The sequence below is a fragment of the Orcinus orca genome, chromosome 1 (genome assembly GCF_937001465.1).
Source record: "Orcinus orca chromosome 1, mOrcOrc1.1, whole genome shotgun sequence".
Taxonomy (NCBI): Eukaryota; Metazoa; Chordata; class Mammalia; order Artiodactyla; family Delphinidae; genus Orcinus; species Orcinus orca.
The window spans coordinates 180776915-180791214 of record NC_064559.1 but is presented as its reverse complement, the minus strand read 5'-3'; the positions used below and the strand labels follow the sequence as shown (position 1 = coordinate 180791214).

Below are 14300 nucleotides of genomic sequence, written 5' to 3'. Positions count from 1 at the left end.
GATCATTGAGACAGGGGTACGGGTGGCCCAGGGAGGGGCAATGGCTTGCGCACAGGCACAGAGACCTAAGAGATCCCTTAGGGAAACAGAGGGCAATTCAGGGTGACTCAAGTGCAGGAGGGGGAGGTGGGGCTTAGAGCAGAGGTCAGCAGGGGACAGATCATGCAGGGCTGTGCGGGACTTCGAAGGGGCTTATTATACTGAGGGAAGAAGGGGGGCATTGGACAGTTGACATAGTCAGATTGGTGCTTTGGGAAGATCACTCTGGTTCCTTAAGGGCAGACGGTCCAGAGGGCAAACTTGAAAGCGGAAGCTGGACTGACCTGTGACCTCAAGACAGGCAGGAACTAGACTCCGTTTCCCCTCAGTGTAGTTTCAGCTGCAAGTAGCAGGCACCCCCCCCAGCCCCCCACCCCCAGCCGCACCAGTTCTCAGGCTTCTGAGTCACCTCCTTAGGTTCATGGTTGCCCTGAGGCCAGGTCAGCCTTATTCCTCTGTCCTAATTGCTTCCTGTCAAGGGAGCTGGCCCCCTCCAAGCGTCCTTGAGAAAACCCTTGCAAAAGTAATTGAGCGTTTCAGGAGGAAGCAGGCACCTCCAGCTGCCACTGCACCTGCCCCCCACCCCCACCCCCTCTCGCGCCCTGCCCCGCCCCGGACTCCCTGCAGAGAACAGCTCTTCTCTGGCTTTAGGGGGGGCGCTCTGAGAAAAACACTTCACCACTAATTCCCATCCCCACCCCACCACATTTGGGTCAGTGTAGGGTGTCTCAGGGCTCTGGGCTCTTGTGGATGGTGGAACAGTGTCTGCAGCACACAATACCCTTGACCAGGGCAGATAGAGGCTGAGATCCAGGCTGGCTGCCACTTGCCAAGCTGTGCATCGTGGCATGACAAGGCTGTATTTGTTAAGAAAAGGGGTATATTTTTCTCATTAGCCCAAAGGTGTCATCCACTGGCCGAGCTGAATGCTCATGGGACTGTTACACTCAAAAGGGCACCTTTTCCTAATTCGTGCAAAGAGCCCCAGATGGACTACTGGTAATCCTGGCTCTCAGCCTCTCTCCCCGCTGCCCACTATCCACTCCTTTGGGCTCTCACCATGCCTTCCACTGGACACAAGGAGAAACTGAGTCCAAGGTCTCCTGCCACTAGCTCCCTTATGGGGGAACTGCTCTGCCCACAGACCCCGCAAATCAGTTCTGGTCTGGCCATCGATGAATGGACCACGGGATCCTACCAAAAGCTAATCAGATTCTTTCTCTTGAGAACTGGATTAAGAGACACAGAAGGGAATTGTCAGTTGCTGGTGAGTCTGGATACAGAGTTGGAGATGTAGCCACTTTGTGTTGGGAAACCATGGATGTCTGAAGAGAAATTAAAGAAGAGAGCAGAGATGTGAATGCTGCCAAAGGGATGAGAACCCGCAGGCCCAGAGACGAGAGGACAGAGGCCCCATTGACAGTCCCAGTTCTCCTGAGGCCCAGACATTCTTGAATTTCCATCTCTAGGGTCCCTTGTAATATGCTCACCCCTTTCTTTGAACTAGCTCGTGTGGGTCTCTGTTCCACGTAACCTAGAACAAGGACCTCAGCCCCAAGGAGGATGCTGAGGTTCCCCCACTGTGTGAGCTCCCTCAGGCCTCTTCTCCCCGTTTCCCCTCACCCCAGCCCTATCTCAGCTTAGGGAAGAGAAGGAGCTCTCGGTACGGTCACACCTTTTATTCACTGTCAGTGAGAAAAAAAAAAAAAAATACACCACACAGCACAGGGTTGAACACTGAGGACATTCACTGCAGGCACAGCCTGGAGCAGCACATCTGAAGGGGACAGGGGGCCACGCTGGAGAAGGAGTTGGGAGGCCCCCCTTCTGCCACCCAGCCCCCCTTGCTTCTCCAGGCCTCCACCCTCCTGCAGCCTCCACCAAAGCAGGAAGGGCCATACACCCTGGAGGTCCAGTCCTGCCCCCCAACACTCTGGCAAAGGTAAAAGAAAACGCTGAAAAGTTCAGGGAAAAAATTCCATATTTTTCTGAGACTTTTCAATTGCATATTTGAATTATTTTTTTTCAAAACGGATGAATAAAATATGTAAGAAATGTATTCATGCCCCCACAGTGATCTCTAAGTCAGCACAAAGCCTCACCAGGGTGGATCTGCAGGAAATATTTGTTGCTTTAGTAAATTTTTGTGTAAAAATATTTAGTGTCAGCTTTCTACGCTGCCCAGCTTCTTCTCTTCTCTCTCTCTCTTTCCCTGCTCTCCCCTCTCCTCCTTCTCTCTCTTTGCAGCAGGATGAATTTCTACCTCTAGGGACTCTGCCATTATCAGGAAAAGATTCAGTGCCTTTGCTTATGGGCTTCCTGTTTCTTAACTTTTGATTTAAACGTAAGTCATATAATCTTGAGTACAGCTCAGAAGACTAGAGTGGCCATCTGAAGTTGCCCTTGGTGGTGACTTTGAGAGATAAGAAATAAGGGCCCCCCTTCAATTAGCCCAAAAGGATGAATAAAGACAGAATACAGTTAGAAGGCAGATTTGGGGACCTTGTAATTCAGAGTTGCTGCAAGAAGAGACAGAACTTCAAAAGAAAGTTTGGATATTTCAGCATTTTAACTGTCTGTATAGTTTTGTGTCTAGGCGAGTCATATTTCAGTCTCTGCTAACCCTGTGTTCTGTGGCAAGTCCCTCTTAGCTGGGGCAGGGATCGGAGGCCTGCCTCTCTTCTCAAGGCAGGGCCGGTGCTCTACCACAGGAATTCCTAAGCACACAGTCCCTGGGGACATCCAGGAGCAAGTGGGAGCAAGGTCTGGCCCGCCTGTGGCCCTTCCCATCAGCCAGATGGTGGTCCCAGCTCCCAGCCTGGCATTATGTGTTCACACTGCTGAGATGTCTGAGAATCTTTGGCCTGACCATCAAATATCACCCATGGGTATATGTCCAGAAGCTTGGAGTGATCAAACATGCCGTCATGGGTAGGACTTGCCCACCATCTAGGAAAAAACAAAACAGTTCTCTCAGGGAGGAAGATAATAAAGACAGTGAAAGATGCTTTCCGGGTTGAGTCAGAGGTCTCCTAGGACAGCACTGACCTGTTAGCAGAGCTGCCCAGAAATAGAAAATAAGACCCTTGAAAATGTGGGGACTTCGATCAAGCTCCTGTTTCTTTATGGAAGACCACAGCCTCAGAAACTTCTTAGCAGGAAGCTTGTAAAAGACCAAAGCCAACTTAGCTTGTCCTACAGTCAATCTCTGTACAACTCAGAGTCAGAGGAATGAGCAGGGAAGACGCTCTGAAGGGAAGAAACCCTTGTAGAGCCCTGGGTTCGAGTCTCGGCACTGTGCCACCTCCTGACTGTGCTCTTGCACAGGGAACTCTACTCTGTGCCTCAGCTTCCACATCTGGAGAAATGGAATGAAAATTCCTATTTCCCTAGGCTGTGAGGATAGAATGAGAGGGGTCCATGCAAGCCTTCGAAAGCCATGAAGTTCTGTGTGATTGTGAGTTAGGTTAGAGTCAACGTTGGGGGGACAGGAACCCCACTTTATAAAAGCCTTCTATTGGAAGTCTCAGCTGAGCTGGGCTGTTGAGTCCCTATGTACCTCTGGTGTTGACTGACAGCACAAGACACACTTAACGGCCAGCTCCTGAGAGCAATGAAACATCCCTTGAGACATTACTGGATAAAAACTTGCTGCTTACTGCCCAAGGATGTGAATTCCCCAGTCTTACCATGTGGCTGGTCATTGACAGGATAAAAAGAGGGTGGCAACCCAGCGGACTTGCCGCCCCTAAGGGCAGCAAGAAGGAAAGTCTAATAGAATTTGAGACCACAGGTCAGCATCCCCAAGAGTTTCCACCTGCAGAGAGGGAGGACAGGTGAGCACTCAAAAGTAAGAGGTATGCTGCATCTCTTTCCTGAAGATACAACCCCACGCCCCCCAACCCAGCAATCATTCCCAGCTCCCACCCTGGGCTGACAGCACCTGTGTACTAGACTATTTTCACCAGCAGTTCAAGAGAAAATCCACTGTCACTGCACTTTGAAGTTAATTTCTGATTACAAGCACAGGAGAAAGTAAAGTGAAAGACTTGATGAAGAAGCAAGATTAATTTCCTGGCATTCAAAGCATGCAGCTGTATAGCTCATGGATCCAAAATTGGAAAGCAGACATTGGAAAGCAAAGCCAGTGCACTTGGAAGATGATGAACTACCTGGTGGACTTAGGATTTGGGGTTAGAAAAAGCCTTTCAATGGAGCATGCCCAGCACATTTTTAGGCATTTGGTCCATACATGCAGCCTGGCAGCCAAAACAGCGGCCGGCTGGTCCTCGTCTTCTAGCTCCGTCTGCTTCTGTAGCGGTGAAAGAATAAGCCCGTTCTTAAACTAGACCAAATCCAGATGTGGGAACTACACCTGTCTCACTCTTGGCAAACCTTGTGTTCTCTGTTTCTGAAGTCAGCACCTAACCAGAATAAGCGCACAGCAGAGACGTGCTCACTGAATTGAAAAAGATCATTAAAAAGGAAGCAGCAGAAACTGCTGACTGTGACAGCTCAGGACTTAGCCTGATAAGAAAAACTGTCATCTGGTAAGTTGGGTGATATTGTCTCTCTTTTTTCTAGTTCTTTTTTCCCCCTGAAAATTAGCATTTTCTGTATTCATTTAATCATTTTACAAGAAACCAAGTAATATAAAGTATGTTTTAATATTCTCAACTAATAAAGTGATTTTAGCTCTTTTAAAGGGTCCTAAAAATATAGGTATTACATAAATTTCAATTTTTCTTAAAATTCCCCCTGACATGGTTCCTACACTTCCAAACACTTTTCATTTCATCCTTCTGCAGCTCTGTGTGGAGCTGAGCAGAAAGATTTAATAGTTCCTCTCAAACTAACCAGCCTCACCGCACCCTCTGCTCACCTGTGCTCAACATCCCAGTCTGAGACCCTGACCACTAACTACCCTACGAGCTGCCGGAGGGCACAGAATGAGTCTTGTAAACTACCATAGCCTTAGCACCTAGAGGTGCCTGGCGCTGAACAGGTGCTCAATAAATGTTAGCTGAAGAAAGGACTGAATGAACACTCCAAAGGCTGGGGCCAGAGGGGCCAGGTAGAGTCGTGGGGGCAGGACACAGACCACCTTTAAGGGATCTGGGTCCTCAGCAAAGGACAGACCCAATTTGGCCCTTTAACCGGGGTCTGTGGGACCACATCCTATAAAGCACAATCCCAGGAAGAACAGAATTTCAAAGCAGAACCCAGCCCCCCTCCTTCACCCTGCACCTTGATGCAAAAACCAACTCCCCTATGCCCAGTGGATGTTGATTCTGGGCCAAGACTGGGGCTGGGGCTAGACCACAGGATACCTGAGGATCTGTCTCTATTCCAGAGTTAGGTGGTCCCTCAAGGATCTTGATTGAGGGGAGCAAGGACTTGGGCAGAGGGGTGGGTGGGCCAGAGAGTGAGGCTGGAGTCCCCCTCCCCCTGGGGAAGGGCCAACCAGAGGTCACTGGGTTGGGAGGTGGCCACGCCCCTCCTGGCCAGGGGCCCTGCCCCTCACCAGCCTCTACTTCTGCATGTCACACTGCAGCAGCAGCACAATAGACGGGTCACTCTTGGCTGCCTCCTTGAACTCCTCCAGTGTAATCTGGTCGTCCTTATCCTGGTCCATCTTCTTGAAGATCTTGTCCACACGCTGCTGGGGCGTGAGCCCATCCTGGTTCATGCGCATCATGATCACGGTGCCCACCATCTTGTAGATAGCCTGGTGGGGCAAGGAGGGAGGTGTGAACACTCACAGTGGGAAGGGAGGATTGGGGGTGAACGAAACGGCCTGGGGGTGGGCATGGAGAACACTGGGAGATGTGAGGATACTGGAAGGTGACAAATGGTCATTGAGACTGGAGGTTTAATGAGCATCTCACACCAAACATGTCTACTACCCAACTCTTCACCTCCAACCTGCTCGGGCCCCAGCATGCCCTGTCTCAGTGAACAGCAAATTCATTCTTCTAGATGTTCAGACCAAAAACCTTGATGCCATTCTCGACTCTCCTTTTCTCACATCCATATCCAATGTTTCAGCAAATCTTGTCAGCCTTAATTTCGTAATAGGTCCAATAACCAGCCACTGCCTGCTACCTCCACTGCTCCATGGTTGTTGCCTCCATCCCCTCCTGACCGGCCTGCAGTGGAAGTCTCCAAACTGGTCTCCCTACTTCTGCTGCCCTCCCACCCCCTATTCCACACAGAGAATGGAGAGAGCCCTTAAGGGCCTCCCATCTCACTCAGAAGAAAGTCAAGTCTCTACCCCAGACTATGATGCTAAGAGATGGACTCCTGGCTACCTATCTGACCCCCTTCCTACCACTCTCCCCTTGCTGACTTCTCTCCCACCACCCTGGCCTCCTGGCCACTCCTTGAACACTGAAAACACAGTCTAACCTCAGGGTCTTTGCATTTATTGTTCCCCATGCACAGATCACTCTTCCCCCAGACACCTACATGGTTAGCTCCCTCACCTTATCCAGGTCGCTGCTCACCTTTCACCTTACACAAAATTGCTTTTCCTCCATCGCTCTCTCCCCTCAACTTTGCTTTACTTACCTTCTTCATAACACTTACTGCCTGACACAGCACAAGTTTTGTTGTTAAATTTTCTCACTAGAAGGAATGTCCCATGAAACCAAGAACTTTGAACAGTGCCTGGCACGTGGCAGGCACTGAGTATACATTTGTTGAAATAATAATGAATTAAGAACTTAGACTCTGGAGTCAGACTCCTTAGACTGGAATCATGAACCGCCATTTGATTCATCTCCTCATCTGTAAAATGGGATTTCTAACAGTACCTACCCCCTGGAGTTGTTGGGTAAAGCACTATAGCACAAGACCTGTCCCACACTGAGCGCCCAACCAATGCTACCCACTGGATCCTGGGATTAGGGAGGAGGGGAGTGGTGGGGTGTCCCGAGGTGGCTCCCGAGGCCTGAGTGGAGGGTGGCTGGAGAGGGCGGTGCCAGAGAAGGGCCCCCGCAGCGAAGACAGGTAGCGCGTTACCCCAGCACACCCCGGTCTCTGGGATCCGCCCCAGCGCACCTCAATGATCTCCAGCATCTCGAGGCGCGTGATGCGCCCGTCACCGTCCAGGTCGTACATCTCAAAGGCCCAGTTGAGTTTCTGCTCGAAGGTGCCGCGGGAGGTGACCGAAAGGGCGCAGATGAACTCCCGGAAGTCGATGGTGCCGTCGCCGTTCTTGTCGAAGGTGCGGAAAGCGTGCTGCGCAAACTTGGAGGCGTCGCCGTAGGGGAAGAACTGAGGCGGGGACACTGGAGTTGCGGCACTGCAACAGCCTCGCAGAGTGCCTGGCCCCGCCCCCGCCCGCCTGGCCCGCCCCTCGGGGTGCCTGGCTCCGCCTACCTTGATGTAGAGCTGCTGGAACTCCTCCAGGTTGAGGATGCCGCTGGGGCAGTCCCTCAGGAAGCCCTTGTACCACTGCTTCAGCTCCTGCTCACTGAACTCGGTGTTTTGAACCAGGTCGTCCAGCACCTCTGGGGCCAGCTTGCTGTTGGTCTTCCCCATGGCAGGGCCTGAGGGGACAGGGAGCTCCCTCAGTTTGGCCCAGGGCAAGGCCCTCACCTCAGCAGCCTTCCCCCGGGTCTCTGTAGGACAAGGCTCCCTTTCTCCACCACAGCGCCCTCCCATAATAAACTCCACATCCCCACAGCCAGGACCCCTCCTTCCATAGCAGGGTGGGTCCCCCTCCTCTCACCACCACCCTGGACAACCCCCAACTCCTACAGCTGGGCTGTGTCCTTTCACCACACCTCTTCCCATAGGAGCTCCTACCTCCCCCCCCCTTCCCCTACACACAACTGGGCTGGGGGCTTCCCCTCATTACAGGGCCTCCTCTGTCTACAGCAGGCCCCGCCCCTCTCCTCACAGCAGGGTTCCTCCCCTGGAAACCAGGATCTCTAGCCTTCCAGGTCTCAGCACTCTTCCTTCTCACTGACCAGTCTGCATGCTACAATCTTCATCCTCTCCTCTCCTCTTTACACCTTCCATAGCTCCCTACACCCGTAGAAGAGAGTCTTAATCCTCCCCTTGCTATTCAGAGCTTTCCGCACTCAGCCCCTACCCACCTCTGCAGGCTCCTCTCCTACCAGGCAGGTTCCTCACATGCTCCCCCTGCATGTCTCCCAAGTTCTTCCTCAAGGCCTTCCAGGTCACCCCAGCAAGAAACTTCTCTCCCTCCTTCCTCTGTACAAATAGAAGTCCTAGCTGGTAGCACTGATGACGCTGATTGCCTTCTCCTTTTCATTCGTTCATTCATTCCCTGAGCATTTTTTTTTTGCGGTACGCAGGCCTCTCACTGTTGTGGCCTCTCCCGTTGCGGAGCACAGGCTCCGGACGCGCAGGCTCAGCGGCCATGGCTCACGGGCCTAGCCGCTCCGCGGCATGTGGGATCTTCCCGGACCAGGGCATGAACCCGTGTCCCCTGAATCAGCAGGCGGACTCTCAACCACTGCGCCATCAGGGAAGCCCAATTCCCTGAGCATTTATTGAGGTTGACTGTGTGCTAGGCCCTGTGCCAGTGATGGGGATAAAGTCGACATGAGCCAACCTTCACTAACTCATAATTGGGTCAAAGAGGTAGACAGCTGACTGTAAAGGGCCTTCAATCCATGCCAAGGAGTTTGGCCTTTACCCGTGGAGGACAGAAGCTCCTGGGGTTTTAAAGCAAGTGTTAAGAGGACCACATTCGTTCCACAAACACTTATAGATTGCTTACGATATGGTGCTGGGGACCCAGAGAGAAGGAATGTGTTTTAGGATTTTTCCTTTGGCTACAGTGTGCAAGATGACCTGGGTGCGGGAAGGAGGGAGAGCAGAGAGGTCCTGCTGCAGAGTTCAGGTGAGAGACAATGACACTAGGGTAGGGGTGGTGGAGGGATGTGGATGGACTGAGAGATGTTAGGAGGGGGCCTTAGCAGGACTTGGGGACTGACTGGATGCGGGGGTGAGAGGGACAGAGGAATTGCGGCCAATGCTCAAATCTGGGGCTGAATAGATAGAGGTGGTGTTGCTGAGAAACAGGTTTGGGGAGAATGAAGAGTCAGTCCCCAGTGCGAACATGAGCCCCTCAAGTAGCCTGTGCCCAAGGAATGTTTTGCAGAGGGAGGTACAGGCCCCCCCATGAAGCCTGGCTAGAGTGAGGCCCCCACCAGACCCGGAAGGCTGAGTGGACATTCAGGAATGTCCCACTAGAGCCCCAGTTTCCCAGGACATGGCCTGGGAGGTGAATTTGACCTGCCTGGAGTCTCTTTGGAGGGGTGCCAGACTCCAACTGCAGGGTAGCTTGTCATGAAGACACTCTGCAAAAGGAAGCCCTCAGGCTGGCAGAAGGAATTCTACTTCCACAGCCCAGTGCCTGCCAGTGTGGCTGCTAATCCTTACTGCTGGGAGTGCCCTAGGCAACTAGATCTGAGATGGGTCAGGTCCATGCCCCTTCCCTTGCTATGTGACCTCAGTGAGTTACAGGATAGCTCTGGGCCTCAGATTCCTCTACTGGGCCATGAGGCAGATCAAGGAGCAGTAGGGGTAGCGACATCCTCTCCCACTTACCAACCCCAGAGAATGCGGACTCCTATACGCTCCCAGAAGAAGGCGGGGAGGGGGAGGTGTGACATCTTCAGGAACCTAGAACTGTGGGTCCAAAACGGCTGCCCTGGGGCCAGAGTCAAGGGTACGTGTGGAACACGCATGGGCAGGAGGAGGCAGGCTCCATCCTCAGCTGCCCCCTCCTCCAGCCCAAAGCACACTGAGGGCTCGGGGTATAGTCAAGAAAGCTCAAGAACCCAGGGGTGGAAGCACCTGACGGGGAAGGCAGAGCCTCTCCCTCTGCTCCTGTGGGATGTGCCTGAGTGTCTGCGTAAAGGGCTGGGAGTGGGTGGGAGCACATCAGCGTATGAGACTGCAAATCTGCCAGAGTGCACACATGTGTGTGTGTGTGTGCGTGTGTGTGTGTGTGATGGCATCTGTGTGACTCTCACTTCCTGCCCCTTTTCTCCTCCTTCCCTGCGCTGCCTTCCTACCATTTTCTGTCTCCTGGGGCCATACCTGTTCTCAGTGCCCATTTGATCCCAGGCCCACCAAGGACTGTGACTCCTCCTTCATCTCTCTTCATTCCTTCTAGTGCTCTTAGGTCAGCAGGCCAAAGCTGGTGATGCCCTTTAAGATCATCCCCTCATTTTAGTGAAAACTGGAACCCAGAGAGAGGAGAAAACTGGCTGAGTTACACCCAGGCTGAATCCATGCCACCTGCCTGGACCACCCTCTCCAAATCATGGCTACTCTTGTCTAGTACAGACTCCTACCTGCCTTCCAGGAAAACCACAGCTCTGATCTCCCCCTTGGCCTCAGTGGGACCATCTTGGTGGCTCCAAGCCACAGTGTCTGATACCCAAGAAATACCGACCCTTTGGGGTGGCGCACCAGCGCCTCTGACTCAGCACGTCTACAACCAGACTCACCCTCAACCCGTGATGGTCCTTCTCTCTCCATTGCCCTTCCTTCCTTCCCTCCCTCATCCCAGTGGGGAAATGTGATCATAGTTACCCTTAGTTTCCCCTCTCCCTTTTCCCTAGGTTCAACTTGCTACCAAGTCCTATTGTTACTTCTTTTGAAATGTTCCTGGAACCTTCACCATGTCCTCTCTCCCCACATAGTCAGGGCCAGGGGCACAGCCAAGGGGGCTGAAACCTAGCTGGGGCACTGCTTGCCAAGCTATCCTGTGGGCTCAACTGCCTCGGAGGGGGTGCGTTTCCTTCTAATTCCTCTGTTCCACGAGAACGTCTTTTCTAGTTTTGCCCAGAAGTACAATATAGGCTAGGGGTGGCCATGCCCATGGGCTCCTGAAACTCCAGAATCCGCTAGAATCTGGTGTCAAGGTGTCCACCTGTCTTGCCTCACCTCCCACTGCTCCCCTCACAATTGCATACTTTCAAGTTAGCCTTCTCACAGCCAGAACCTATTTCAACGATTGCTTAGCTGTTTCCATCTTCCTTAATATCCTCTCTTCTCTTCGGGGCGGATGCAGCTATAATCAGCCTTCAGGCCTGACTGAAGCCCACTTCCTTATGATCAGCCTCTCCCAGCCTGGAGAGTTGACAGTCAGCAGCATGAACTTGGCATTCTGGGCACAAGGAGAACCTGTGAGCCCATGGCGTTGAGCCCCACAGGTGCGTAGACTTCAGAGCTCTCTGACCCTCACCTGCCGCTCTAGAATTCCACAATGGAGCCTGACTTGGGAGAGACTTTTGCGTTACACTCTTGTCTGAGCCAGAAAAAGTTCTCCAGGACTTTTGCTCCATGGCAAAGAGCTTATTCCCTCCCGATATAACCCAGTCTGTTTGGGAGCAGTTTGGACAGTGAGGAACGTACTTCTCCCCTTGTTCCTACTTGCCCTCTTGTAGCTGCCCCACACAGGTTGCCACTCTGCCCTCTGTGGCAACACAGAACTGCTCTGCAGAGACCTAAAGGCCACATCTGGAACAGAGATGTTCAGTGAATGTCCCTTTGTGGATTATATGCAAAGGGCAGAACCCCCTTCTTTCTCCTTGGAATGGCGTCAGGCTGTTTTGTTTATCTGTGTTCTCCTGCCATTGCTCCCACTTAGAGACAATGGAACCCAGACCCTAGGAAAGGAAGAGTTCACCCAAAGTCAAGTAGAACCCATCAGCAGAAAGGCGAAGGCCAGAACCCACTGGGGGCATGTTCTGTTGGAGCTGTGGCCTGGCTGCATGTGGGCAGGCTCCTCCTGAGAGCTGCCCTCCAGCTGTGAAGGAGCTGGCACTGCCCCATACACAAAGCCGCTGCCCTTCTGGGCTCAGAGGCTTCTTTCAGAGCGCAGGACTCAGGGTCGTGGGCTCCAAATGCGGAGATGGCAGGGAGGGTGGGAGGGGCTGAGGGAGGCAATAATCCCACACCCTCACCCAGCTTCAGAGGAGCTGGTGCTGAGACTGTTGCCATGGTGACAACAGCTCCCTGGTCAGGAGATTTTTCTCTTTCCTCTCCTCCCTTTGCTCTTCTCCAAGCAGTGGCCATGGCAGCAAAAGCCAGGTCTTCTCCCTCTCCTTATTAGTGAGACACAGGGAATGATAAACAAAAGGTGGGCCCTGTTGAGCACCTCCACCTTGGAGCTGCCCATGCCATGCGGGCTGATGGTCTAGGAGGGACTCCGAACTGCTGAGGAGGAGCCTGGGCCTGGAGAGTATGTGGGAAGGGGTTGGCCCGTACCCAGGCCTGGGTAAGAAGCAATGTCCTTTTGGTGACGACTAAAGCCTCCTCTCTGAAATGTCCTAATGGTTCAGGGTAAGAGAGAAAGGGTCCTGTTCTCTCATAATCAACCACAGAACCAGAGTGCGTCAGTGTTGGAAGGCTGTCCAATATCATCTCATCAAGTCCACTCTCTGTCCTGCCCACCCTGCCCCTGTTCCCCATCTCACGAAGGATCAGAGAGGGAAGTGACTTGGCCAAAGTCAAACAGCAACTGAGGCAAAGGCAAGATTTGAACCCAGCTCTTCTGCCCTCCAGGTTCAGGCTGCCTTAGGGAAGGAGCAATACAGTCCACACGGATGAGACACAGGAAGATAGGAGAGAGGGAGTGGCTGGGAGCAAGAAGGCCAGAGAGGGTACGAATTAGAAAGATATTTGAGAGGTGGAATGAGAAAACTTGGTGCTTTGGCCGTGAGAAGTCAGGGGAACGGAGGAGGTTGGGACCTTGGCAGTGGTGACTGACAGGTATGGATGGTCTGCTGGGGAATGGTGTCCCTGATTTATCTTGAAGCCAGGTGAAAGAGGCCAAACATGGGGCCTCTGCCTTGCACTGAGACCATGGGCAGGGGGGCCTGTTGAGAGAGGGTCACAAGGAGGAGAACTGGGTGGTGAGCCTCTTCCCACCCCCAGGTATGCTGTGAGCTCTGTCACCTTGAGGGGTGGAGGTGGGGACAGTCTGAGGGGACAGTGTGAAGTGGGAGTGGGCTCTCTTTGGAGGTGGAGGCTGTCTTTTGGGGCAGGGACATTACGATGTGAAGTGCAGTGAGCTGCCGGTGGGGCCGGGTAGGGTGTGGGTAGGGGCTATCTGTGGAGGTGGGAGGTTGCCATGGGGCTGAGCGGACTACCCACCTGCAAAGGAGGGAGGGTGATGGGTTCCTCTCTAGCACCGGCAACACCACACCCCCGTGTATGTGTGCGTGTGACTGTGTATTGGGGGCCAGAGCTGTGGTTGCTCGGGGGGTAAGGAGGCAACTCTGCCTCCTTCCCTGGGACTTGTGGGGCGTGGACTGGAGTGGGGGGGTCCCCTGGCCAGGGGCGAGCCCTCCACATGCTGCCGCCTATGCTGGAACCAGGGGTCAGGGAGATGAATCAGAGGGGGCAGGAGACGAGGGAATGGGAATGAAGAGTGGAGGGGGAAGGGACAAGGGCCTCCACCCGGCCCTGCCCACGTTACCTGAGGCCGTTCGCCGGGTCGCTGGATGACTCTGAGCCTCGGCGGGCCGCGGAGACTGAGACTGGCTCGCGGGCCGACGGCCAGGTCCCCCAAGGTCCGCGCCCGAGTCGCCTCCCAGCTCTTGTATCACTATGTGTCTCTCAGAGGCGACACGATTTGCATAAGCCCCGCCTCATCCCGGGCAGATTGGGCGTTGATTGGGTCGGCTGAGGCGGAGTGGCAGGCGGGGTTTCAGGTGGGGACCTGGTGCCCAGTGAGGCCCGGCTGCAGGAGAGCGCTCCGCCCGCCCGCCCTGAGCTTCCCAGAGTAGCGAGGAAAGAGCGGAGAGCTGTACCCCCATCTGTACCCCGTCCTGAGGCTCAGACCCCGAGCCATCGTCTGAGGTTAAAAGTGTCCACGAGTGAATTGGATTCGCAAAAACAACCTCATGGTTGCTATGGAAACGGGAGAGCCAAAGCTGAGTCTCTAAGCCTTTCCTTCTTGGGCCCCAGCGGGGGTGGGGATGGAAAAGAGGATGAGTCACAAGATGTGTCCCCCCCACACCCCATATCCCACCCAAAATCGGAGGAGGGCAACGAGGAGCTGAGTTGGGGAGGGAAGAGATGAGGTGGTCAGCAGCCCACGCCTTCGCATCATCCCCTCCCCCAACACATCCACTCCCCTCAAGCCATGGCGGGTGGGCGAGGATGGCAAAGTACCCAGCCTCTACCTAGCCCCATGCTAGCCGTGGGCCCCTCACAGCCTCTAATTCCGATCCGTCCCTTCCTTATTTCTCACGGGGTCCCAG

The 14300-nt window shown here is 53.6% G+C and overlaps 1 protein-coding gene across 2 annotated transcripts; it reads right to left on the bottom strand.

Moving 5' to 3' along the window:
- Positions 1-1703: 1703 nt before the first annotated feature.
- Positions 1704-13672, bottom strand: HPCAL4 (hippocalcin like 4). 2 transcript variants are annotated; one of them, XM_004266409.3, is made up of 4 exons: positions 13514-13672; positions 7423-7592; positions 7102-7317; positions 1704-5767 (listed from the first exon to the last, which is right to left on the bottom strand). In XM_004266409.3, the coding sequence occupies exons 2-4, from the start codon at positions 7582-7584 to the stop codon at positions 5570-5572; spliced, it is 576 nt and encodes a 191-aa protein (XP_004266457.1). In that variant the 5' UTR covers positions 7585-7592; positions 13514-13672; the 3' UTR covers positions 1704-5569. The 2 variants fall into 2 exon arrangements, with proteins under 2 accessions (XP_004266457.1, XP_033277945.1); XM_033422054.2 differs by lacking the exon at positions 7102-7317.
- Positions 13673-14300: the final 628 nt, after the last annotated feature.